Source organism: Pan troglodytes, chromosome 3, assembly GCF_028858775.2.
Source record: "Pan troglodytes isolate AG18354 chromosome 3, NHGRI_mPanTro3-v2.0_pri, whole genome shotgun sequence".
In the NCBI taxonomy this organism is placed as follows: Eukaryota; Metazoa; Chordata; class Mammalia; order Primates; family Hominidae; genus Pan; species Pan troglodytes.
In genome coordinates, this window is record NC_072401.2 from 1,065,731 (window position 1) to 1,092,755 (window position 27,025).

At 61.4% G+C, this 27,025-nt stretch overlaps 1 protein-coding gene across 7 annotated transcripts in view; it reads left to right on the forward strand.

Annotated features, from left to right (window-relative positions):
• Positions 1-27,025, forward strand: part of PCGF3 (polycomb group ring finger 3) — a 74,239-nt gene that overhangs the window by 18,834 nt on the left and 28,380 nt on the right. For 4 of the 7 annotated variants that reach the window (XM_024355899.3, XM_024355900.3, XM_054682635.2 and 1 more), the window contains 5 exon segments: positions 15,122-15,160; positions 15,462-15,602; positions 18,150-18,267; positions 19,409-19,505; positions 25,909-25,964. In XM_024355899.3, the coding sequence (XP_024211667.1) occupies positions 18,159-18,267; positions 19,409-19,505; positions 25,909-25,964 (262 nt within the window). In that variant the 5' untranslated portion in view covers positions 15,122-15,160; positions 15,462-15,602; positions 18,150-18,158. 7 annotated transcript variants of the gene reach the window in all.

The following is a 27,025-nucleotide window of genomic DNA, read 5'->3' on the forward strand; positions in this document are numbered from 1 at the left end:
TCTCTGCAGCATCACTGAGATGACATTGAGAAGAGGCTTGATAAGGTGCAGGAGGGCGTGTTCTGGGCACAGGGCGCCCTGAGCGAGAGGGCCGAGAATGTCCTGCGGTGATGGAGGAGTCCACGCGGCAGGGGCAGAGGGAGAGGCAAAGGCAGAGGGAGGTGTGGGCTGATGGCAGGGCCAGGGCCTGACCTCGATGGCCCTGAGGAGCCTCTGCGTCCACTCAGGCTTGTGTGTTCGGGAATCCCGTGGGTGCTGCGTTGAGGTCAGTGGGGCCTGGTATGGCAGAGGCGAGGGTGCTGTGTGGGTGCCGCGTGTCCTTCAAGGCACAGCAGATTGGTTTCTAGGGGGGCCCAGTGTGAGGGAGGCGCAGGTGGCTCAGAGGTGTCTGGGGCTCCCTGGGGTGCAAGGCTGTCAGAGGAGGTCAGGGCAGGGAAGTCCTGATGGACGTGCCGGCCGCCCACTGACGTGCAGCCGTCAGACGTCTGGATGGGAGTTCAAAGCAGGGTTGGGCTAGAGGTGTCTGGAGAGGAAACGTGGAGTCGGGGGGTCTGTGGGGTAGCCCCGGGGGCGGCGCTGGGGGCCGGACTGCTGAAGCGCCCCCGAGCTCCCTGGGTATAACCTGCCTGGGCCTCCTGGACAGCTGCAGGCCTGCGGGGCCTGGGTTGAGGGGGATGTCACTGAGCTACACTCTGAGGCTGGTAGTGACTCTCATCTGGGGTCCCACCTTAGTGAATGTACCTTAGGTCTTTGTATGAACGCAAATATTTGTATAAACACTTAATTTAAAAAATGAGAGCTGATGTGCGCCTGTAATCCCAGCTACTGAGAAATGTCAGCCCAGCAGTGAGGCCTGTCCAGTCTCAGCCCTGTCCGTGTGAGCGTTGTGCTCTGTGTGTGGCCCCCACAGTGCCACGGTCCACGGAGGTGGGGTCGGCTGGCTCTGGCTGGGAGTTGGGGGCCCAGTTGCTCTAATGCAGGCAACACCCTGAGTGGGGCTGGGAGTCAAGGACCAGGCTGGGGGCTCGATGTCACAGGTGTGGGCAGGAGCCCATGGCCCTCTGAGAGCTTTGTGGCCACGGTAGGGGCTGGGCCATGGGGGAGGCAACTTTACTGCCTGGGGTCAGTTCCTGCCTGGCCGGAGATGGAGCAGGGATGCTTACTGTCTTTCGAGTCATGGACTCTTTTGAGAATTAAATTCAAAGCGCTGTCATGTTGTAGCATTGTTTTTCATTTTCTTTTTTTTCTTTTTTCTTTTTTTATTTTTTGAGATAGAGTCTTGTGCTGTCACCCAGACTGGAGTGTAATTGCACTATCTTGGCTCATTGCAACCTCTGCTATACAGGTTCAAGCAGTTCTCCTGCCTCAGCCTCCTGAGTAGCTGGGACTACAGGCACGTGCCACCATGCCCGGCTATTTTTTGTATTTTTAGTAGAGACGGTGTTTCACCATGTTGGTCAGGCTGGTGTTGAACTCCTGACCTTGTGATCTGCCTGCCTGGGCCTCCCAGAGTGCTGGGATTACAGGTGTGAGCCACCTCACCCGGCTGTTTTTCATTTTCTTAAAAAAACGTTTAGGGTGACATAGCTGTGCAGAGAACCATGTAAAGTTCCGTTTTCCTCCTAACCTGGTCGTCTCCAGCGGGAAGGAACGGAGAGTGCTTGGTGTGGTTCTGTGTGTCTGCACGAGGTTGATGAGAACCCTCAGTGCCTGGACTGTCTTCTCGCCAGGCGCAGCTCAGGAACGTGGTGGTGCCGGAGAGTGGTTTGTGTCTGTTCCTCCCTGGCTGCTGTGAGCCGCCCCCCCAGGTCCTGTGTCCTCCGCGCGGGTTGGCGAGGGAGCTGTGTGTGTCTGTGGTGCAGCTGCAATGCGGGGTCCCGTCAGGGAACAGGAGCGAGGCGTTTACGCCATAGGGAGGTGGAGAAGGGACGGTGTGTGAGTTTGGCAGGTGCTGAGGGCTACAGTGGAGCTGGAGGGGCAGGACGGTGCAGGGCGGTGCAGGCAGGGCGTTTGGGGTCAGGCCAGCTGTGGAAAGGCCACAGGTGAACCAGGTGCGGAGACACAGAGCTGGAGGCATCCGGTGGTCTGGCTGGGCCTCATCCGTGTCCTGCCGCTGCTGCAGTGATGCCAGGGGCATGGAAGGGACCCCAGCCCAGCTCCTCCCTTGGCAGTCGGAGCGTCGGGGCCGCATTATAGAGGGAGGGACTCTCCGGACGATGGGAACGAGAGTCCATTGGGATCGTAGCTGCGGTGCGGTTCACAGCGTTGTGAACAGCTAATGTTGGGCTGGGGGCATCTGTGGGGCCAGTTGCAGCAGTTTGGTCATTTTTGTGTGAAAATAAATGAAAACAGGTTTTGCAGAGCCCGTCGGTGAAGGCAGGGGTGCCTCTGGCATCGACTGGATGGCCTTTCCCTCCTGAGTGACAGCCCTGGACGTGCTGTCCCCTCATGAGGACGCCGATGTGGCCCTGCTGCCGGAGTATGCCAAGTACGAGGGGCCAGGTGGCACACAGCACCTGTGTGCCGCTGGGGAGGGTGACCGCGGGAGGAGCGCCCGTGCATCGCTGCAGAGGGTGACTGCGGGAGGAGTGCCCGTGCATCGCTGCAGAGGGTGACTGCGGGAGGACAGAGTGCCACAAGGGAGAGCAGCAGAGTGGTTTCAGCTCCGGGAGGTGGGGCTGCCCGTCCAGAGAGGTGCAGGGTCACTTGTCAGGTGGACAGGGGCTGGCCCACCTGTGAGTGGGTAGGGCATCCTGCCAGGGAGCCTTGTGCATGGCTGGGAGGACGGCAAGGCTGATGTGGACGCAGCCCCGACGTGAGCAGGACCCCGCGTGGACAGGCAGTGACGTGCGTGTGGACCCGGCGTGGACGGTCGATGACGTGCGTGTGGACCCGGCGTGGACGGGCGGTGACGTGCGTGTGGACCCGGGGTGGACGGGCGGTGACGTGCGTGTGGACCCGGGGTGGACGGGCGGTGACGTGCGTGTGGACCCGGCGTGGACGGGCGGTGACGTGCGTGTGGACCCGGGGTGGACGGGCGGTGACGTGCGTGTGGACCCGGCGTGGACGGGCGGTGACGTGCGTGTGGACCCGGGGTGGACGGGCGGTGACGTGCGTGTGGACCCGGCGTGGACGGGCGGTGACGTGCGTGTGGACCCGGGGTGGACGGGCGGTGACGTGCGTGTGGACCCGGGGTGGACGGGCGGTGACGTGCGTGTGGACCCGGGGTGGACGGGCGGTGACGTGCGTGTGGACCCGGGGTGGACGGGCGGTGACGTGCGTGTGGACCCGGGGTGGACCGGCGGTGACGTGCGTGTGGACCCGGCGTGGACGCAGCCCCGACGTGAATGGATGTGGTTCCGACGTGACTGCGCTGGCATGGGAAGCAGAGGGTGAGGCTTGGCTCTGCTGTCAGGAGGACATGTCAGACTTCTCTCTCTAAGATACTGCTCAGACTTGTGTGGAGGGTGAATTAGTGGGAGGGCGGCTTGGAGAAGCCTGTCCTGGGCGGGTTTCACCACTTGGACGGGAGCTCTGGCATGGTCCAGGGAGTGGCCGAGGACAGCAAGGAGGAGATGACCCCATGGGCAAGCAGGAGCTCAGATGGGAGGCATGGAGCAGACGGGACTCCACGTGGCACCACCCCTCCCACCTGGGCTGCGCACCCATGAGGCTGAGGACCCTGGGGAGGGAACACTGCTTGTCGGGCGGTGGTGACGATTTCATGGGTGTTTGTGAAACCGACCTCACTGCCCCATTACAACAGTGCGGGCCCTGATTCTCAGGGTTCCCCAGTGAGGCTGTTCCACGGTGGCACAGGACACGCCTGCAGCTTTGTGCCTGTGAGTCTCAGGAGCTGTTTTCTGGAAAGTTCCATAACTCAGCAAAACTGACTCACAAACAACAGAAACTTCAAGGCTGTCCTAAGATATGGGTGGCAGAAGAAAATGTGCCCCAGGCATGGGCTTGTGATGCCGGCTCTTCCTCCTGGCAGAGCCCCCCAGAGGAAGGCTGGGCTGGGCAGTCAGCCAGACGGGAAAGGGGGCTGAGGCGTCCAGGCTGCAGAGGGTGCCAGGGTGGAGAGCGGAAGAGAGAGGGAGTCGGTGCCCTAGGAGGCTGTGGGCGAGGTGAGGGCAGAATGCACTCGCTGGGGGTCACCCTGCCCCCCAGGACTCCTTTCACAGGACAGAGAAGCTCCTGGTGAGCGGGGCTGCTGAACGCAGGCCCCAGGGCCTGTAGGACCCTTAGGGAGACGGGTGGCTCTGTGTGTGGGCGTGGAGAGGGGCCTGTGGGAGGTGGGTGGACATGTGTCGCTGCATGTGGGTGTGGGGAGAGGCCTGTGGGAGGTGGATGGGTTGGGTGGCTCTGTGTGTGGGTGTGGAGAGAGGCCTGTGGGAGACGGATGGATGGGTGTCTCTGTGTGTGGGCATGGGGAGGGGCCTGTGGGAGGTGGGTGGATGGGTGTCTCTGCATGTGGGTGTGGAAAGAGGCCTGTGGGAGACTGGTGGATGGGTGGCTCTGCGTGTGGGCGTGGAGAGAGGCCTGTGGGAGGTGGATGGGTTGGGTGGCTCTGTGTGTGGGCGTGGAGAGGCCCGTGGCAGCTCCTTCGTTGCAGAAACCGCATCGGAGCACATCGCGTAGTGCAGGACACACGGGGCGTGGGACGGTGTCTGTGTGAGAGCAGCATCTGTGCGTATGCAGTGTTATCTAAGGACACACCCACAGACACGGACACGTCCTTACGCAGAGAACAGCCGCTGCCTCTTAGTGTTCAGGATGATACGTTTTTCCTTAATATCATCCTTCGCTTTGCACATCATACTGAATACGTGTGTATGTGACTTTTACTGCAAAACAAAACAAAAAGCAGAAGCCACTGTGTTATCCAGACGGCTGTGTGCTGCAGGCGAGACTCGGAACAGCAGCTCCTCCCAGCATCCGGCAGCTAAATGACAGGAGCTGGAGGCTGCCCCAAGCAGCGGCGTGGCTGGCGTGCGGGGTGTTTTGGGGGTGTCTGAGCTGGGTGGAGAGGAAGGCATATGTCACACTGAGGCATCAGAGACACATCCATTCACGTCGAGGCTGCGTCTGCGCCGGGTCCACACTCAGTCATCGCCCGTCCGCGCCGGGTCCACACTCGCGACATCGCCCGTCCGCGCCGGGTCCACACTCGCGACATCGCCCGTCCGCGCCGGGTCCACACTCGCGTCATCGCCCGGCCCATGCCGGGTCCACACTCAGTCATCGCCCGTCCGCGCCGGGTCCACACTCAGTCATCGCCCGCCCGCGCCGGGTCCACACTCAGTCATCGCCCGCCCGCGCCGGGTCCACACTCGCGTCATCGCCCGCCCGCGCCGGGTCCACACTCGCGTCATCGCCCGCCCGCGCCGGGTCCACACTCGCGTCATCGCCCGCCCGCGCCGGGTCCACACTCGCGTCATCGCCCGCCCGCGCCGGGTCCACACTCGCGTCATCGCCCGCCCGCGCCGGGTCCACACTCGCGTCATCGCCCGCCCGCGCCGGGTCCACACTCGCGTCATCGCCCGCCCGCGCCGGGTCCACACTCGCGTCATCGCCCGCCCGCGCCGGGTCCACACTCGCGTCATCGCCCGCCCGCGCCGGGTCCACACTCGCGTCATCGCCCGCCCGCGCCGGGTCCACACTCGCGTCATCGCCCGCCCGCGCCGGGTCCACACTCGCGTCATCGCCCGCCCGCGCCGGGTCCACACTCGCGTCATCGCCCGCCCGCGCCGGGTCCACACTCGCGTCATCGCCCGCCCGCGCCGGGTCCACACTCGCGTCATCGCCCGCCCGCGCCGGGTCCACACTCGCGTCATCGCCCGCCCGCGCCGGGTCCACACTCGCGTCATCGCCCGCCCGCGCCGGGTCCACACTCGCGTCATCGCCCGCCCGCGCCGGGTCCACACTCGCGTCATCGCCCGCCCGCGCCGGGTCCACACTCGCGTCATCGCCCGCCCGCGCCGGGTCCACACTCGCGTCATCGCCCGCCCGCGCCGGGTCCACACTCGCGTCATCGCCCGCCCGCGCCGGGTCCACACTCGCGTCATCGCCCGCCCGCGCCGGGTCCACACTCGCGTCATCGCCCGCCCGCGCCGGGTCCACACTCGCGTCATCGCCCGCCCGCGCCGGGTCCACACTCGCGTCATCGCCCGCCCGCGCCGGGTCCACACTCGCGTCATCGCCCGCCCGCGCCGGGTCCACACTCGCGTCATCGCCCGCCCGCGCCGGGTCCACACTCGCGTCATCGCCCGCCCGCGCCGGGTCCACACTCGCGTCATCGCCCGCCCGCGCCGGGTCCACACTCGCGTCATCGCCCGCCCGCGCCGGGTCCACACTCGCGTCATCGCCCGCCCGCGCCGGGTCCACACTCGCGTCATCGCCCGCCCGCGCCGGGTCCACACTCGCGTCATCGCCCGCCCGCGCCGGGTCCACACTCGCGTCATCGCCCGCCCGCGCCGGGTCCACACTCGCGTCATCGCCCGCCCGCGCCGGGTCCACACTCGCGTCATCGCCCGCCCGCGCCGGGTCCACACTCGCGTCATCGCCCGCCCGCGCCGGGTCCACACTCGCGTCATCGCCCGCCCGCGCCGGGTCCACACTCGCGTCATCGCCCGTCCGCGCCGGGTCCACACTCGCGTCATCGCCCGTCCGCGCCGGGTCCACACTCGCGTCATCGCCCGTCCGCGCCGGGTCCACACTCGCGTCATCGCCCGTCCGCGCCGGGTCCACACTCGCGTCATCGCCCGTCCGCGCCGGGTCCACACTCGCGTCATCGCCCGTCCGCGCCGGGTCCACACTCGCGTCATCGCCCGTCCGCGCCGGGTCCACACTCGCGTCATCGCCCGTCCGCGCCGGGTCCACACTCGCGTCATCGCCCGTCCGCGCCGGGTCCACACTCGCGTCATCGCCCGTCCGCGCCGGGTCCACACTCGCGTCATCGCCCGTCCGCGCCGGGTCCACACTCGCGTCATCGCCGTCCGCGCCGGGTCCACACTCGCGTCATCGCCCGCCGCGTCGGGTCCACACTCGCGTCATCGCCCGCCCGCGCCGGGTCCACACTCGCGTCATCGCCGTCCGCGCCGGGTCCACACTCGGTCATTGCCGTCCGCGCGGGGATGTGTCTGAAAAGTGTGGTGAGAGCTGTGTTCCCTGCGCATTTCTGAAGGCTCCTAGCCGCTGCAGTTGCCGGGAGCCATATGGAGCCACGTGACCTTGAGGTCCACCCGGGAGAGGAGGGTGCATTTCGGAGGCTAGAAGTGGCACCTGGAGGGGCTGGCCCTGGGTGTGATCATTGAGAGGAGGGAGGTGGAAAAAGATCTGGAAGATGCCCTCAGGAAGCAGAAGAAGGTGGGTGACCAGAGTGGGGTGCCCAGAGGGTAGGGCAGGGCAGACCAGAGGAAGGGGTGGGCTTGGCACCCCCAGGAAGGAGGGATGGGGCTCTGTGAAAGTGAGAGCTGTGTGGACGTGGAGCTTGTGAGTCTGACCAGGAAAGACAGAGAGTTCCAGACGGTGTGGGGGCCCCTTCAGTCTGGTTGTGTGGGGCAGGGTCCTCACCCCCAGGTGAGGGGGCCTTGTAGGGCAGATTCCTAGAAGACTCTCAGGACGCAGGAGCGGAGGCTGCTGGCTGGATGGGGATGGAGCCGAGAGCTGAGCGGGCAGCCCAGGCCGAAGGACAGCACAGGGGCCTGTGTGAGGCCAGGAGGGGCTGGAGTGCAACACCCCCTGTGACCCAGGTCTGGTCTGTGACGCGTCAGGCCCCACGGCACCCCAGGCTGGCTGGCTCCCCAGAAGGCCTGTGGTCTCCATGGCCACAGCGCATTCCGGGGACAGGGCAGAGTGGAGTCAGCAGAGGGAGGAGGCGCGTGGGGCGTCCAGGGATCAAGGGGTCTCTGGGCCACGCTCCCTTCCCCAGCAGCTGTGAGGATGGTGGGGGCTGCTGTCTGCCCAGGACTGCAAGCGTCAGGCACAGCAGCTGCTGTTAACAGTCAAGGAATGTTTGGGTCAGTTTGAGAACTTCAGGGCCCGACGGCAGAGCCCCGGCAGACAGACTCAGGGCAGATGGTGGTTGTCAGCCGGGAGGGGGCGCGGAGCCCTGGGGGTGGTCAGGCCCATGTGGCCTTGGGACGAGAGCGAAGAGGTGGGATCGGCTGCGGGAGACAGGGAAGTGGGTGACAAGGAGGCTCAGGGGCTACAGCAAAGGCCCCGGAGGCTTTTCCACACCCGAGTCCGTCCTCGGCCATGCCAGCCAGGTCAGGGGCTCAGTCCTGTGGGCCACCACAGCCGGCCGCACAGGTGGGGAAGGTGAAGCTCCACGGAGCACCCTGGTGGACAGCGGTGCTGTGGGGGCCATGGACCAGAAGGCGGAGCCTGTGCTGTGGGCTGGGTGGGGTGGCAGCTGCCAGTTCAAGGTCTGTCTTTTGTTTATTTACTTCATAAAATACTCCAGGTGTTTTGTTAGAAATTATTCTTGGCCGGGCACGGTGGCTCACATCTGTAATCCCAGCACTTTGGGAGGCCTGGGTGGGCAGATCCTGAGGTCAGGAGTCGAGACCAGCCTGGCCAACGTGGTGAAAACCCCGTCTCTACTAAAAATACAAAAAATTAGCTGGGTACTCAGGAGGCTGAGGCAGGAGAATGGTGTGAACCCGGGAGGCGGAGCTTGCAGTGAGCCGAGATCACACCACTGCACTCCAGCCTGGGCGACAGAGCGAGATTCCATCTCACACACACACACACAAAATTAGTTGGGTGTGGTGGTGCACGCCTGTAGTCCCAGCTACATGGGAGGCTGAGACAGAATTGCTTGAATCCAGGAGGCAGAAGTTGCAGTGAGCAGAGATCACACCACTGCACTCCAGCCTGGTGACAGAGCAAGACTTTTTCTCAAAAAAAAAAAAAGCAAAGAAAAGAAATTACTGTCTTAGTGTTGATAAATCTGCCTTTATACATATCAATAGTTGTGCACACTGAGAGAAGTAGGCAGTTTGGGATCTGAAACTGGCCTGGTGACACCGCGGGTGCAGCAGGCGGGCAGATGCGGGCACAGGAGGGAGCTTCCCACACTGTTCAGGTCACCAGAGCCTGCACTTCTGTGGTTGGTTTTGATGAGGACTCGTATTTCAGCTCCTGTCTCTCCTTGTCAGAGGCTGTGTGAGGTGCGTATTGCGGACCGCTGGCCGCGCCGTGAGGGGTGTACATGTGGAGCCGTGACAATCGTGGGAAGTTCTGTTTCCAGCTTTAAGCTTTTGTTTATATTTCTGCATATTAAGAAATGATAAATTAAGACCTAATGAGAAGTTGTGGACTAGACGTGGGGTGTGTAGGCTGCTGGGAGGAGGGGCAGCGGCCCTGAGGGGTTGTGGGGCCCATGGGACCATCTGACCCAGTGCATGGCGGAGCCGTGTCCATGTGAGGAGGGAGTAGGAACGGGCTCTGCGCCGTGGCTCCGTGGGCTGCCGAGGGCTGCCGTGGGCTCTGGGCCGTGGCTCCGTGGGCTGCCGAGGGCTGCCGTGGGCTCTGCGCGGTGGCTCCGTGGGCTGCCCAGGGCTGCCGTGGGCTCTGCGCTGTGGCTCCGTGGGCTGCCCAGGGCTGCCGTGGGCTCTGCGCTGTGGCTCCGTGGGCTGCCCAGGGCTGCCGTGGGCTCTGCGCTGTGGCTCCGTGGGCTGCCCAGGGCTGCCGTGGGCTCTGCGCTGTGGCTCCGTGGGCTGCCGAGGGCTGCTGTGGGCTCTGCGCTGTGGCTGTGTGGGCTGCCGAGGGCTGCTGTGGGCTCTGTGCTGTGGCTGTGTGGGCTGCAGAGGGCTGCTGTGGGTTCTGCTCTTATTTGCCCAGGGGAAACCCGAGTCGCTGCCCCTCCTGTCCAGCCCCAGCGCTCGTCCCCGGGTCCCCCAGCAGGTGACCACAGATGATGACGGAGCCTCCTGGAGCCGCCTCAGTTTCCCCAACTGGCCCCTCACTGGCCTCCCCATTTCAGGAGCCCCGGGGCCACTCTCCGCCAGGCTCTCTGTGTCTCCGATTAACCCTCAGGTCGTCCCAGCCTCTTCCGAGCCATGGTTAGGATCGGCCCCGTCCACCGTGTGTCCATGGAAGTGAAACAGGCCACCAGCAGTGGGCAGCCGCGGGCGGGATGGGCTGTGGGGCAGAGGCTGGCGGGCAGGAATGGTCTTGTGGGTGCGCACCTGGGCTGTGTGGCGCTGCGGCCGTGGCTTCTGCATGCCAGGGTCAGCAGCCATCTCGTCGGGTTTTTAATGTGCATTTCCTAGTTCACTGATACAGTTGAGCATTTAAAACATGCTTGTTTGAAATTTCTCTTTTGTGAAGCTCTCTGTTGGCTAGAGTGGGGCTGGCAAACCCTGTGACGGAGCAGATGGTGAATATCGTGCGGCCCCAGGCCTCCCTCCAATGAGCAGCGCTGTGTGCTGGGAGCAGGCCCTGCGGGGGCCAGCAAACCCACTCACACAGCCCACGGGGCACAGCCGGGCCACGATGGCCAGGCCCTGGTCTAGGTTGTGGCCCTGGAGGCACTGCCGAAATTTCCCTCAGGCCTTGGCTTTTTTTCTCCATGGTGCTTTTGAATAACTCAGGGTGCTTATCTTTGACTTTGTCATTTCCTTCATGGTCAGTTTTGTTTTCTGTCTCGTAAATCTTCTCCTCATCCACAATCATGACGATACCCTCCTTAGCAACCTCCAAAGGTTCACGGTCGCCTTTTCCAGTGTCCTCACCCACCCAGCCCTGGTTATTTTTGGGGTGGGATGGTGCAATACAAGCTGAGAGTTTGGCTTTTTTTTTCTAATTTCACCACAGGAATGATGTTTATGGTGTATGTTTTTAATTGTAAGATACACACTAAAATTCACCAGTTTTATTGTGCAGTTTGGGGACTTTTCACCCCCTGTCCAGTTTCATGGACTTGCCAGCAGTGCTGGCCCAGAGCTCGGTCCCCGCAGGCCTCCCTCAATTCCCTCTGTGGCCAGTCCCTGCTTTGCCTGGACTGTGTGTGCCTGCGTCCTCCCACCAGACTTGCCGTTGTTCTGGAATTGCGTGGCGTGTGGGAACGTGTGTGCGCTCCTGCGTCTGCCCCTCTCCCCTGTGGGATCCTGGGCACCTGCGTTGCTCACTCTCACTGCCGAGCCACGTCTGCGTGGGGAGGGGTTACGCTGTGTTTATCATCCGCCTCCTGATGGACTAACTAGGTGGTTGTTTCCAGTTTGGGGCTGTTAGGAAAAGGGCTGCTTTGAACATTGTTGTATAAGACTTTGAGAGGATGTGTGTGTTAGCGAGTGTCTTTTTTTTTTTTTTTTTTTTTTGAGATGGAGTTTCAGTCTTATTCCCCAGGCTGGAGTGCAAGGCGCGATCTCGGCTCACTGCAACCTCCGCCTCCCGGGTTCAGGCAATTCTCCTGCCTCAGCCTCTCGAACAGCTGGGAGTACAGGCACCTGCCATTACACCCGGCTAATTTTTTGTATTTTTAGTAGAGACAGAGTTTCACCGTGTTAGCCAGGATGGTCTCCATCTCCTGACCTCATGATCTGCCAGCCTCGGCCTCTCAAAGTGCTGGGATTACAGGCATGAGCCACTATGCTTGGCTGAGTTTTGTTTTTTTTAAATCATGAATGGACAATGATTTTGTCAAATGATTTTTATGCACCTGCTGGGAAGATCATGTGATTTTTCTCCTTGTATCTTTTGTCATAAATTGTATCTTTTTCCCATAGGCATTAAGCCCACTTTGTTTTCTAGGACTCTGAGTTTGTCAAGAATGATTATCTTTTTGTATATTGCTTAAAAAGGATGACTAACCGTTTTCTTTGGATTTTCACCTCTGTGTTTCCTGGTGAGGTTAATGTTGAGTTCTTTCCGTCTGCCATGGTCAGTGCCTGGTTATGTCAGGCTCATAGTGTGAGTTGGAAAAAGGCTCCTTTTAGTTCTCCGAGAAGAGTATGAGACTGAATTATTTGTGCCCTGAGCGTCTGGTGAAACCACCTGCATCCCTCCGGGGCCTGATGCTGTCTTGGAAGGGACTTTCTGACCATTGACCTGGCTCCCTGAAGGTTCTGGAACTTCCTGGGTTTTCTCTGCTAGTCTCAATGCTGGTGAATTACTGTTCTAGGAACTTAGCAGTTTCATGTAAACTTTCCATTTTATTAGGGTCAAGTTCATCATATCTTGTCCGTGCTCAGACGTCACCTGCTTTAGGTGCACCTGGTTTAACAGTGCACGGCCAGCTCCCCCGAATCCATGGGTCCAGTCAACACAGATTGAAAATGTTTGGGAACCAAAACAATAAAAAATAACAGTACAACAATAACAATAATGCACATCTTAAAAATACAGTAGAAAAACCATTGACATAGTGTTTACAGCGTGTTAAGTGTCGTAAGTAATCGGGATGGCGTAGAGCGCATGGGGGGCGGCGTGCACAGCGTGTTAAGTGTCGTGAGTAATCTGGGGATGGTGTAGAGCGCGTGGGGGGCGGCGTGCACAGCGTGTTAAGTGTCGTGAGTAATCTGGGGATGGCGTAGAGCGCGTGGGGGGCGGCGTGCACAGCGTGTTAAGTGTCGTGAGTAATCTGGGGATGGCGTAGAGCGCGTGGGGGGCGGCGTGCACAGCGTGTTAAGTGTCGTGAGTAATCTGGGGATGGCGTAGAGCGCGTGGGGGGCGGCGTGCACAGCGTGTTAAGTGTCGTGAGTAATCTGGGGATGGCGTAGAGCGCGTGGGGGGCGGCGTGCACAGCGTGTTAAGTGTCGTGAGTAATCTGGGGATGGCGTAGAGCGCGTGGGGGGCGGCGTGCACAGCGTGTTAAGTGTCGTGAGTAATCTGGGGATGGCGTAGAGCGCGTGGGGGGCGGCGTGCACAGCGTGTTAAGTGTCGTGAGTAATCTGGGGATGGCGTAGAGCGCGTGGGGGGCGGCGTGCACAGCGTGTTAAGTGTCGTGAGTAATCTGGGGATGGCGTAGAGCGCGTGGGGGGCGGCGTGCATAGCTTCTGTGCAGACTCGACACCACTTCATGTCCGGGACTTGAGCACCTGTGGATTTTGGTATCAGCGGCGTCCTGGAACTAGTCCCTCACGGATACCAAGGGATGGCTGTGTTTGTCACCTTCTAACATAGTAAATAATTGACCTGTTTGTTTGTTAGTTATTGTCTGTCTTCCTTCATTAGAATGCTGGCTCCAAGGTCTGTGTCTGTGTTATCACTGAAGTCCGAGAACTCCTGTCAGGAGCCGCCAGCTGTACCAGCCAACACAGGAGCCACTGGCCACAGTTTAACTAAAATTAAATACAATTAAAAATTCGTTCGGTTGGCCGGGTGTGGTGGCTCACGCCTGTATTCCCAGCACTCTGGGAGGCCGAGGTGGGTGAATCACTGGAGGCCAGGAGTTCGAGACCAGCCTGGGCAACATGGTGAAACCCCATCTCTACTAAAAATACAAAAGTTAACTGGGCGTGGTGGCGGACGTCTATAATCCCAGCTACTCGTGAGGCCGAGGCACAAGAATTGCTTGAATCTGGAAAGTGGAGGTTACAGTGAGCCGAGATTGCACCACTGCACTCCGGCCTGGGTGACAGAGCGAGACTCCATCTCAAAAAAAAAAAAAAAAAAAACTGGGCTGGGCACGGTGGCTCACACCTGTAATCTCAGCACTTTGAGAGGCTGAGGCGGGAGGATCACTTGACCCCAGTAGTTCGCGGCCAGCCTGGATAACAGACCGAGACCCTGTCTCTACTAAAAATACAAAAATTAGCCAGGTGTGGTGGTGCATGCTTGTAATCCCAGCTACTCAGGAGGCTGAAGTGGGAGGATTGCTCAAGCCCAGGAGGTCAAGGCTGTAGTAAGCCAAGATCGTGCCACTGCACTGCACCCTGGGTGGCAGAGCAAGATCCTGTCTCAAAAAAAAAAAAGAAATAATAATAATTATAATGAGATCCTTCAGTCCCACAAGCCACAGTTCAGGTGCTCCACGCCATGTGTGGTCAGCAGCTGTGCTGTTGGGCAGTGGAGATGTGGAAGCCCCCAGTGTTGCAGAATATTCCGGAAGCCTGGCTTTGAGCCTGGCTTCATTCTCTTCATCTTGTTTCTCTTCTCCCTAACTCAGGTGCCTCAGACATGCCTGCTGATCTCCCCTTATATTTGCCTGGGAAGACTAACTCTACTCTTTCCTTCTTCCTCCCTTTTTATATAAAAGTTAACTGAGTTTCAAAGATTAGTTAATAAAAAGTGCAGTTATGGGAAACGGGAAGAGTAGAAATGATACAAATGGGGTGGAAAATGAAGAGCATGAAAGTATTTAATCTCTGTCACTTAGCCACAGACACTGTACGTCATCCCAGGCCCCCACTTTCCCCAGTCTGACTCCAGCCACCTATTTCCCCAACTCAGACAGGAACGTGGGGGAGGCCACCGAGGTTCCCGGGGAAGCACTCCCAGTATGGCAGTCATCCTGATGCCCCATCCCAGACGCAGGGTCCCTACGTGGTCCCCTGGTCCCAGGTGGGGACCGTGTCCCTCCCCTGCCCCTCCCTGCCTGTCTGAGGCCCCAGGTGCCCTCCCTGTCCTCATCCCCGCCGAGCCCCACACCAGGCTCAGTGCCCACGCCGGGGCCCTTGGTGCACATCTGCTAGGCTCAGGCAGGTCTGTGACTGGGAGAGAACATGGTGCCCTGTGCACAGCAGCAGAATTGCGGGCCTCTCTTGGCTGCGTCGTGGAGCCAGCCGTCACTGCCTTGCCTCTGACGTCCTGCATTTCCCCAGATCACCCCTGAAATTCACCCCTCCTCCAGGGGGCTCCACAGACTCACATCCTGCCTTCTTGGGCCCAAAACAGCATGATGGGGCCCCCAGCTGCCCCCCCACCCCCATGGGCCGCGTGCCCACTCCTGCTGTCTCCGATGCCTTGGGCCTGGGCTCAGAGACGCCCGACAGGCAGCGAGACCAGCCCGTGTCTCCCGGGTAGAGCCTGTTCTTCACGGTCCCTGAAGAACTTTTGGTTATTTTAAGCAAGGAACAGAGCAGTGTAACCGAGCCAGGCTTGGCACCACGGGTGGGGTGGGGGTCGTCCGCCTCCGGCCCACGGGTAACCCTGTTGTGCTTTTTCTCCGCAGGCGTCACAATGTAGCAGGGACCCCAGGCGTCGTGCTCAGGTAAGTGCGCGTAGGCCGACTGCCCTCTTCTTTCCGCACCTGTGAACTGCCGGACTCCGCCGGGACCACGCTTTGTGCATGTGGTTGGCGTTCCTTGCAGTGCCTCTGAAACCCAGGCTCTGAGGACAGGCTGGAGCCATGCGTGGGTCCTTAGCTTTTCTCCCGGTCAGTACTTCTGATTGACCCCATTCCGCCCTTTGCTCGGTAGGGCTTGGTTGCAAGTTCCAGTAGGAATGGCGGAGTTGTGGCAGTCACACATCCATGACGCGAAGTGAACTAACAGGTGTGGTTTCTGTGCTAGAAAATGGAAAAAGAGCCAGGGCCGGAAGGAGGGTGCAGAAGCGAGTCCCCGTGCGGAGCCAGGAGGCAGCGTCGCGTGGGAGTGCTGGCCTGAAGCCTCCATGCCCCGGCAGAGGGACGGACACGCGGACGTCTAGCGGAGGTGAGGCCCACGCCCCCCGACACCCGGGGTCCTGCTGACTCCTTGCCCTGCCCTGTTGCTGGTTGTGGCGAGGGCCGGCGATCATTAGGAGCCAGCTGGTCAGGACACGATGCAGTGTTCAGGGTTCACTGCCGAGTTTTCCTGGCCCCTCCTGTGAGAGTCCAAGGTCCAGCCAGCTGTGGGGGACCCAGGCCTCGATGGCAGTGCGGGGTGCAGAGGGCTGGTCTCCTTCCGTCACTGGTTCACTTGGGTTCCCGGCGTGTCGCCGAGGAGCAGTGCTGCTTGGGGCCCGAGCCTGGGGCCTCAGCCCAGTGAGTTGTGAGGCGGTCGACTAGCATCCTGCAGGGAGGTCCTCAGGGGCGCAGGGCAGGGCTGTCTCTCCCCTCCTGGGTGCTCTGTTCCCTCCTGGGTGGGCGTGGCCCTCAGGGGTGTAGGGCGGGGCTCCCCCCCCTCGTGGGTGGGCGTGGTCCTCGGGCGTAGGGCAGGTCTCCCCCTCCCCTCGTGGGTGGGCGTGGTCCTCAGGGCGTAGGGTGGGGCTCTCCTCCCCTCGTGGGTGGGCGTGGTCCTCAGGGGCGTAGGGCGGGTCTCCCCCTCCCCTCGTGGGTGGGCGTGGTCCTCAGGGGCGTAGGGCGGGTCTCCCCCTCCCCTCGTGGGTGGGCGTGGTCCTCAGGGGCGTAGGGTGGGGCTCCCCTCCCCTCGTGGGTGGGCGTGGTCCTCGGGCGTAGGGCGGGGCTCCCCTCCCCTCATGGGTGGGCGTGGTCCTCAGGGGCGTAGGGTGGGGCTCCCCTCCCCTCGTGGGTGGGCGTGGCCCTCAGGGGCGTAGGGCGGGGCTCCCCCTCCCCTCGTGGGTGGGCGTGGTCCTCAGGGGCGTAGGGCGGGTCTCCCCCTCCCCTCGTGGGTGGGCGTGGTCCTCAGGGGCGTAGGGTGGGGCTCCCCTCCCCTCGTGGGTGGGCGTGGTCCTCGGGCGTAGGGCGGGGCTCCCCTCCCCTCATGGGTGGGCGTGGTCCTCAGGGGCGTAGGGTGGGGCTCCCCTCCCCTCGTGGGTGGGCGTGGCCCTCAGGGGCGTAGGGCGGGGCTCCCCCTCCCCTCGTGGGTGGGCGTGGTCCTCGGGCGTAGGGCGGGGCTCCCCTCCCCTCGTGGGGGGGCATGGTCCTCAGGGCGTAGGGTGGGGCTCTCCTCCCCTTGTGGGTGGGCGTGGTCGTCAGGGGCGTAGGGCGGGGCTCCCCCTCCCCTCCCTCCCCTTCCTCCCCTTCCCCTCTCTCTCCTTCCCCTCCTTCTCCTTCCCCTCCTTCTCCTTCCCCTCCCTCTCCCTTCCTGGGCAGGCTCCCGTGTCCTCAGTATGCATCAGGTCTCCCGAACCTCACAGCCCCGCAGGGAGGAGGAGGAGGGGAGAATTTGACTTTGGAAGTCTCTGTGACCAGATGAGGACGGCAAGCGTAAAGGTGGTGGCAGAGTGGTCGGGGACAGGCCTCACCCACAAACATGTGGCCCCTGGATGAGCCCAGCTCTCAGCTGCTTCGTGGGACTGCAGCTGGACGCCAAGGCCCGCGCCTGCAGCAGGCGATGTGGGGCTCAGCAGAGAGCTCCAGGCTGGGCCTCTTGGTGCCGGTGATGACGGAAGTGGTGTCACGCATGCAGCAGTTTGGGTCGCGGCTTTCCGTCCCCACTGAGGGAAACTCATGCCTGCTGCTCCCCTGGTGAAAGGTGTGGGGAGCGAACTCCCAGTAGTGGGGTGCACCCTGGCCACCCTGAGTCCCCACTAGCCTCTGCACGCGGAGTGGCCCTGCTCTCTTGCCTCAAGCACAGAAGCAAATCACCAGGCTCTGCCTGCCGTCGTGCGGTGACATCGGGGGTCACCTCCCCGAAGGCGCAGGTCTGGTGGGCGAGCAGAGCGGCTGCAGCAGCTGTCAAGGCAGGGCCTCTGCCAGCCACTGTGGCCTGGCATTGTGCCCACCCTGTGAGGGTAGGGTGGGGCCCCTGCCGCGTGCTGCCTCAGGCTCTGGGAGACACAGCCTCAGGAGACGCCGTGGAAGCCGCGCCGGCCCCGGAAATGAATGGGGAGGAAGGGGTGTGAGCATACAGCCCAGACGCTAAACTGGGCCCAAGGGTCGCGCTGTGAGCCACAGAGGGTCCAGGTGCCCAGAGCCTGCCCATCCTCATCCCATCCGGCAGCTCTGCCTTCGCGGGCTCCTCCTGCTCCTTCCGCTTTCACAGAAGACAGCCCGGGGATCCTGCCTCTCTGCAGCTTTATGGACCCTCCTCAGTCCTCACTGCAGGAGGAGAGGAGGGGGTGTTGGGCACAGAGAGAAGCCAGTGCGGGGGAGCCGGGGGCTTTTGAAAAGGTGGGCTTGTCCCAGTGCACGCAGACACTGGATTGCTGACCGTGCCCTGCACATGGGAGCCTGGGATCCGGTGAGCCCAAGAGGCTCCTGCCACCCAGGCCTCAGGGCCTGCACTGTCCTCCCTGGGGGTGGATGTCAGAGCTCAGCCAAGGATGAAAGGCATGGAAGAGTTTCAGGTGTTAATTAATCGCGTTTTCTCTTGCAGAAGCCAAAGATGTTGACCAGGAAGATCAAGCTGTGGGACATCAACGCCCACATCACCTGCCGCCTGTGCAGCGGGTACCTCATCGACGCCACCACGGTGACCGAGTGTCTGCACACCTGTACGTGCCCTGCCCGCGCCACCCAGGGAGGGCGCGCCCTTCCCAGCTCTGTGCTCTTCAGAACCTTGGCTTTTGTGTTACCACACGCTTTTAGCTCAAGCCTGACAAAAGCAGGACCCAGGACCAGGGGCAGAGACGATCTTGAAGATAAGTCAGAAAAGTCATTTCACGCTAAAGGTCCTGTGGGTGGTTTCAGAGCAGATGAGGCCTCACTTAGGAGAGCGGAACACAGGAGAGACCCCACATTCCTCCCACCGAGCAGCAAGGCCAGTAGCCGCTGTGACAGTGCTCACTGCTGGCAGTTTCCACATCTCCAGAGGAGTTCCTTAGATCCTTCAAAGGGGAACCTTCCAGTGGTTCTTCACACCTGATGTGCGTCCTCACACCTGATGAGTCTGTGCTTTGGTGTTAGAGGACTCACACCTGGGGCTGGACCTGAGTGTTTTTCTAAGTGTGGCTACCGCTGACGGGCAGGTGCCATCCATCAGGCTGAGGCTCGGCTCTTAGGCTAACCTGAGGCCCCATGGCTGGCGGCCCTGCTGGTGTGGACGACCGCTGTGTGCGTCTCTTGATGGCCGGGGAGCATTTTGTTTAAACAGGATCTTTAAAATGAAGTGTACGCTTATAATACAAGTGATGCTTGTGTATTTCTCACTTTAGGAAATAAAATATTTGCCAATTTGATAGAATTTTGACTTTAACGTTAATCGTATTTTTAGATATTGGTTAGCATATTTTATGTTAGGTTATCTTCATTTGATTTTATCTAGTTGTACGTAGAAGATACTGTCATCTTTTAGGACAAAGTATTGTAAAATTATCTGTTTTAGCCCATGTTCTGGTGACCCACAGCTCTCTCACCTTTGAGCATCATCTCCCCATTCTAAGTTTTTTTCCCACTTAATTCCTAACCCTGCCTCTTTGAGGAAGCCTATTGACGGGGCAATTAAAACCTTCTCATTGCTCCTGAGACCAGAACAGCAAGATGTTTCCTTTCAGAAGCTGAGAGCCACAAGGAGGACAGCAGTGAGCATCTGCACAGAAACGAGCTCAGAGACGCCCGTGTTCAGTGGAGTACGCCGATGGGGTGGGCGCCCTGGCTCTCAGACGCTCTCCTAACACACCTGTGCTTTGATGACAGTCTGCAGGAGCTGCCTGGTGAAGTACCTGGAGGAGAACAACACCTGCCCCACCTGCAGGATCGTGATCCACCAGAGCCACCCCCTGCAGTACATCGGGTGAGTGCGGGCCTTCCCAGGCCACAGTACGTGGGGTGAGTGCCCCCAGGCGTCTCTGTGTGTGGGCCTTCCTAGGCCACAGTACGTGGGGTGAGTGCCCCCGGGCATCTCTGTGAGTGCGGGCCTTCCCAGGCCACAGTACATGGGGTGAGTGCCCCCGGGCGTCTCTGTGAGTGCGGGCCTTCCCAGGCCACGGTACGTGGGGTGAGTGCCCCCGGGCGTCTCTGTGTGTGGGCCTTCCCAGGCCACAGTACGTGGGGTGAGTGCCCCCGGGCGTCTCTGTGTGTGGGCCTTCCCAGGCTATAGCGCTGTACTCCCATCCTGCCTTGGCAGCAGCCTCTCCTGACCAAGGGCACCCCAGGAGCTGCACACGAAGAACCTGGGTCCAGCGCTCACCAGGCCATCCTGCCAGGCCTGCCCAGGCTGTGCCTGCAGATACATTTCCATCAATACTTAGGTAGGCCGGGCGCAGTGGCTCATGCCTGTAATCCCAGCACTTTGGGAGGCCGACACAGGCAGATCACCTGAGGTCAGGAGTTTGAGACCAGCCTGACCAACGTGGAGAAACCCCATCTCTACTAAAAGTACAAAATTAGCTGGGTATGGTGGTGCATGCCTATAATCCCAGCTACTCAGGAGGCTGAGGCAGGAGAATCACTTGAACCCAGGAGGCCGAGGTTGCAGTAAGCGGAGATTGCGCCGTTGCACTCCAGCCTGGCGACAGAGCGAGACTCTGTCTCAAAGAGAAAGAAAAAATACTTAGTCAAGTTAAGTTGTTGGAGAGCCCTCAAGACCAAGTTGAATCTCATGAGTTTTACACAGAATTTGCTGAAGTTAAATTTGATGTGAGCCGGCCCTTGGATACCCCTTTCACCTTTCTGCCGTGGAGCAGATGGTCCTGGGGCCCTGGCCCTGCTGCCCCTGACACATGGCCAAGGTCTTTCTCCCTGCGCTGTGCTCTTCTGCCCAGGGTCACAGCGAGCCTGGACTCACCCCTGGGCCAGCCACCGTTTCTGGAGAAGGCACCTCTTGCCTGGACGTCAGCAGGAGGCCAAGGGGCCAGCCAGGTGGAGCGTGTGGTTCTCACACAGATTTGGGAGGTCGTTCAGATTTGGGGGGTTGCTCCAAAGGAAGGGAAATGCTCCCCGTACCATGAGGGTAGTAGAGATAATTCTGAAGACACATTTTGAAGGAGGAAAGGCAGATGTGTTTGTTTTTCCCTTTTATTATTATTATTTTTTTAATTTTATTTATTTTTCTTGAGATGGAGTCTTGCTCTGTCGCCAGGCTGGAGTGCAATGGCGCCATCTCAGCTCACCGCAACCTCCACCTCCCGGGTTCAAGTGATTCTCCTGCCTCAGCCTCCCGAGTAGCTGGAATTACAGGCGCATGTCACCACGCCCAGCTAATTTTTGTATTTTTAGTAGAGATAGGGTTTCACCATGTTGGCCAGGCTCGTTTCAAACTCCTGATCTCAGGTCATCTGCCTGCCTCAGTCTCCCCAAATGCTAGGATTACAGGTGTGAGCCACCGCACCCGGCCCTTACAGACTTTTCTTTACGTTATTTGGAAACATTCTAGAAAAGCCTCTGTTCAGTGGAAATCCCACAAAGACCAGGAGACCCCAGGAAGCACTTGGTGGGAGGGGCAGGGACAGTGTCCCCTGAGCGCATAGGATGCAGGGAACCTGGGGCGTCCGCAGGGACGGTGTCCCCTGAGCGCATAGGATGCAGGGAACCCGGGGTGTCCGCAGGGACGGTGTCCCCTGAGCGCATAGGATGCAGGGAACCCGGGGTGTCCGCAGGGACGGTGTCCCCTGAGCGCATAGGATGCAGGGAACCCGGGGTGTCCGCAGGGGTGGTGTCTCCTGAGCGCACAGGACGCGGGGAACCTAGGGTGTCTGCAGGGACAGTGTCCCCTGAGCGCATAGGATGCAGGGAACCCGGGGTGTCCTCAGGGACAGTGTCCCCTGAGCGCATAGGATGCAGGGAACCCGGGGTGTCCTCAGGGACAGTGTCCCCTGAGCGCATAGGATGCGGGGAACCCGGGGTGTCCGCAGGGACAGTGTCCCCTGAGCGCATAGGATGCGGGGAACCCGGGGTGTCCGCAGGGACGGTGTCCCCTGAGCGCATAGGATGCGGGGAACCCGGGGTGTCCGCAGGGACGGTGTCCCCTGAGCGCACAGGATGCGGGGAACCTGGGGTGTCCGCAGGGACGGTGTCCCCTGAGCGCATAGGATGCAGGGAACCCGGGGTGTCCACAGGGATGGTGTCTTCTGAGCGCACAGGACGCGGGGAACCCGGGGTGTCCGCAGGGACGGTGTCTCCTGAGCGCATGGGACTCGGGGAACCCGGGGTGTCCGCAGGGACGGTGTCCCCTGAGCGCATAGGATGCAGGGAACCCGGGGTGTCCGCAGGGACGGTGTCTCCTGAGCGCACAGGACGCGGGGAACCCGGGGTGTCCGCAGGGATGGTGTCCCCTGAGCGCATGGGATGCAGGGAACCCGGGGTGTCCGCAGGGATGGTGTCCCCTGAGTGCATGGGATGCAGGGAACCCGGGGTGTCCGCAGGGACGGTGTCCCCTGAGCGCATAGGATGCAGGGAACCCGGGGTGTCCGCAGGGACGGTGTCTCCTGAGCGCATGGGACTCGGGGAACCCGGGGTGTCCGCAGGGACGGTGTCCCCTGAGCGCATAGGATGCAGGGAACCCGGGGTGTCCGCAGGGACGGTGTCTCCTGAGCGCATGGGACTCGGGGAACCCGGGGTGTCCGCAGGGACGGTGTCCCCTGAGCGCATAGGATGCGGGGAACCCGGGGTGTCCTCAGGGACGGTGTCCCCTGAGCGCATGGGATGCGGGGAACCCGGGGTGTCCGCAGGGATGGTGTCTTCTGAGCGCACAGGACGCGGGGAACCCGGGGTGTCCGCAGGGACGGTGTCTCCTGAGCGCATGGGACTCGGGGAACCCGGGGTGTCCGCAGGGACGGTGTCCCCTGAGCGCATAGGATGCGGGGAACCCAGGGTGTCCTCAGGGACGGTGTCCCCTGAGCGCATGGGATGCGGGGAACCCGGGGTGTCCGCAGGGACGGTGTCCCCTGAGCGCATGGGATGCGGGGAACCCGGGGTGTCCGCAGGGACGGTGTCCCCTGAGCGCATGGGATGCGGGGAACCCGGGGTGTCCGCAGGGGTGGTGTCCCCTGAGCGCACGGGACGCGGGGAGCCCGGGGTGTCCGCAGGGACGGTGTCCCCTGAGCGCACGGGACGCGGGGAACCCGGGGTGTCCGCAGGGACGGTGTCTCCTGAGCGCATGGGACTCGGGGAACCCGGGGTGTCCGCAGGGACGGTGTCCCCTGAGCGCATGGGACTCGGGGAACCCGGGGTGTCCGCAGGGACGGTGTCCCCTGAGCGCATAGGATGCAGGGAACCCGGGGTGTCCTCAGGGACGGTGTCCCCTGAGCGCATGGGATGCGGGGAACCCGGGGTGTCCGCAGGGACGGTGTCCCCTGAGCGCATAGGATGCGGGGAACCCGGGGTGTCCTCAGGGACGGTGTCCCCTGAGCGCATAGGATGCGGGGAACCCGGGGTGTCCGCAGGGACGGTGTCCCCTGAGCGCATAGGATGCGGGGAACCCGGGGTGTCCGCAGGGGTGGTGTCCCCTGAGCGCATAGGATGCGGGGAACCCGGGGTGTCCACAGGGGTGGTGTCTCCTGAGCGCATAGGATGCAGGGAACCCGGGGTGTCTGCAGGGACGGTGTCCCCTGAGCGCATAGGATGCAGGGAACCCGGGGTGTCCTCAGGGACGGTGTCCCCTGAGCGCATAGGATGCAGGGAACCCGGGGTGTCCGCAGGGACGGTGTCCCCTGAGCGCATAGGATGCAGGGAACCCGGGGTGTCTGCAGGGACGGTGTCCCCTGAGCGCATAGGATGCAGGGAACCCGGGGTGTCCTCAGGGACAGTGTCCCCTGAGCGCATAGGATGCAGGGAACCCGGGGTGTCCTCAGGGACAGTGTCCCCTGAGCGCATGGGATGCGGGGAACCCGGGGTGTCCGCAGGAACAGTGTCCGCTGAGCGCATAGGATGCAGGGAACCCGGGGTGTCCTCAGGGACAGTGTCCCCTGAGCGCATGGGATGCGGGGAACCCGGGGTGTCCGCAGGGACGGTGTCCCCTGAGCGCATAGGATGCAGGGAACCCGGGGTGTCCTCAGGGACGGTGTCCCCTGAGCGCATAGGATGCGGGGAACCCGGGGTGTCCGCAGGGATGGTGTCTCCTGAGTGCACGGGACGCGGGGAACCTGGGGTGTCCTCAGGGACAGTGTCCCCTGAGCGCATGGGATGCGGGGAACCCGGGGTGTCCGCAGGGACGGTGTCCCCTGAGCGCATAGGATGCGGGGAACCCGGGGTGTCCACAGGGACGGTGTCTCCTGAGCGCATAGGATGCGGGGAACCCGGGGTGTCCGCAGGGACGGTGTCCCCTGAGCGCATAGGATGCGGGGAACCCGGGGTGACCGCAGGGATGGTGTCCCCTGAGCGCATAGGATGCGGGGAACCCGGGGTGACCGCAGGGATGGTGTCCCCTGAGCGCATAGGATGCGGGGAACCCGGGGTGTCCGCAGGGATGGTGTCCCCTGAGCGCATAGGATGCGGGGAACCCGGGGTGACCGCAGGGATGGTGTCCCCTGAGCGCATAGGATGCGGGGAACCCGGGGTGTCCTCAGGGACGGTGTCCCCTGAGCGCATAGGATGCAGGGAACCCGGGGGGGTGTCCTCAGGGACAGTGTCCCCTGAGCGCATAGGATGCGGGGAGCCCGGGGTGTCCGCAGGGACGGTGTCCCCTGAGCGCACGGGATGCGGGGAGCCCGGGGTGTCCGCAGGGACGGTGTCCCCTGAGCGCACGGGACGCGGGGAACCTGGGGTGTCCGCAGGGACGGTGTCTCCTGAGCGCATGGGACTCGGGGAACCCGGGGTGTCCGCAGGGACGGTGTCCCCTGAGCGCATGGGACTCGGGGAACCCGGGGTGTCCGCAGGGACGGTGTCCCCTGAGCGCATAGGATGCAGGGAACCCGGGGTGTCCGCAGGGATGGTGTCCCCTGAGCGCATAGGATGCTGGGAACCCGGGGTGTCCGCAGGGACGGTGTTCCCTGAGCGCACGGGACTCGGGGAACCCGGGGTGTCCGCAGGGACGGTGTCTCCTGAGCGCATGGGACTCGGGGAACCCGGGGTGTCCGCAGGGACGGTGTCCCCTGAGCGCATAGGATGCAGGGAACCCGGGGTGTCCGCAGGGATGGTGTCCCCTGAGCGCATAGGATGCTGGGAACCCGGGGTGTCCGCAGGGACGGTGTTCCCTGAGCGCACGGGACTCGGGGAACCCGGGGTGTCCGCAGGGACGGTGTCTCCTGAGCGCATGGGACTCGGGGAACCCGGGGTGTCCGCAGGGACGGTGTCCCCTGAGCGCATAGGATGCAGGGAACCCGGGGTGTCCGCAGGGACGGTGTCTCCTGAGCGCACAGGACGCGGGGAACCCGGGGTGTCCGCAGGGATGGTGTCCCCTGAGCGCATAGGATGCGGGGAACCCGGGGTGTCCGCAGGGATGGTGTCCCCTGAGTGCATAGGATGCAGGGAACCCGGGGTGTCCGCAGGGACGGTGTTCCCTGAGCGCACGGGACTCGGGGAACCCGGGGTGTCCGCAGGGACGGTGTCCCCTGAGCGCACGGGACTCGGGGAACCCGGGGTGTCCGCAGGGACGGTGTCTCCTGAGCGCACGGGACTCGGGGAACCCGGGGTGTCCGCAGGGACGGTGTCCCCTGAGCGCATAGGATGCAGGGAACCCGGGGTGTCCGCAGGGACGGTGTCCCCTGAGCGCATAGGATGCGGGGAGCCCGGGGTGTCCGCAGGGACGGTGTCCCCTGAGCGCATAGGATGCTGGGAACCCGGGGTGTCTGCAGGGACGGTGTCCCCTGAGCGCATAGGATGCGGGGAACCCGGGGTGTCCGCAGGGGTGGTGTCCCCTGAGCGCATAGGATGCAGGGAACCCGGGGTGTCCTCAGGGACGGTGTCCCCTGAGCGCATAGGATGCAGGGAACCCGGGGTGTCTGCAGGGACGGTGTCCCCTGAGCGCACGGGACGTGGGGAACCCGGGGTGTCCGGCAGACAGAAGCACGGGTTCCCAGAAGAGCCTTCTCTGTCATTATTTGAAATGTTTGAAGCAGCCAGAGCCCAAGTTAAATGACGCGTTAATTCAGCTCATACATGGCTTTTGGTGACACATTTTTTCATGTGTAAACTAGAAGTAAAATTCCAACAAAGATCCAGACTGGTGATTCTGAACTTTGATATTGTTAAATGGAAAGTGTACAAGAATTATAGAATTAACATTTCCAGCTAACTCCACGTTTCTGTTCTTTTGCCAGTCATGACAGAACCATGCAAGATATTGTTTACAAATTGGTACCAGGCCTCCAAGAAGGTGAGTGTCCGACTGTCTTGCTGATCCCTGAGGTCCCAGCCTGGCCTCTGCAGCCCCTGCTCTCCTGGAAGTTTGGTTCTCGGATGGGAGGCCCCTTTCCTTTTGGCCGAATCACCGTCTTCTCATCCCTGCTCTCAGCCCAACTTCATCTCCTTGGCTGGTCTCTTCTTTCGTCTAAGATGCGTAGACATCTTTCTATCCCTTCTGTGTATTCATTCAGCAAGTATGGATCGCATGTTTAGCACGTGGGACCCCCAGGGCTCAACGCAGCTCCTGCGCCTCCCAGGACCCTGACTTCTTCCTGGGCCCCACCTCCTGTCCCAGGCCTGCCTCCCCTCATCCCACAGCTTCAGCTTCCCCACAACAGAGGAGCAGCATGTTGGCATAGCGGGTAGCTGGTGTTTCTAGAAAAACTTCACCATAAAGTCAAATTTCATTTAGAATTAAAAGAAATACCAAGTAGTACAAATACCCTGAAAGTGGAAATCAGTTGCTTGGGGATCGCTCAGCTGAAAGCTCCCCAGCTCCCGACACTCTCACGGTGGTGGCCCTCCGCTGGCGACCGGCAAGGAGGCTAAGGAGGGGCCAGGTCAGCGCCAGGTGGGCTGTCCTGGTATTCTGCTCATCAGACCTTTCAAAGGCAGATAGAGAAGCTGAGAATTCACTTGGGCTGGTTCTCACTGTATCTCAGAAGAGGGTTGGAATTCAAAACACAGCTGAATATGCCAGATCCGTAGAAACCGTATCTCGCCTTTAATGCGTGACCCAGAGAATCATACTGTTAGAGGCTTCTTCCCTACTCACAGAGTTCATTCATGCAGGAAGAATTTAGATTTCCTGAGTAAACGTAGATACAAACAATTAGTCTTTTAATATCTGAAAGTTTTTTAGTCCTGGGAAAAGGCAAAGGATACATTCGAGTTAAATGCTGACACCTTAAGAAACGTTTGCACCGAGTGTTTCAGATGCGTAGCAGTGGGTGGGATCGGGGCGGGACCCCAAGTTTTGTGACCCCCACCAGTGCTGACACTTTAAGAAACGTTTGTGGCCGGGTGCAGTGG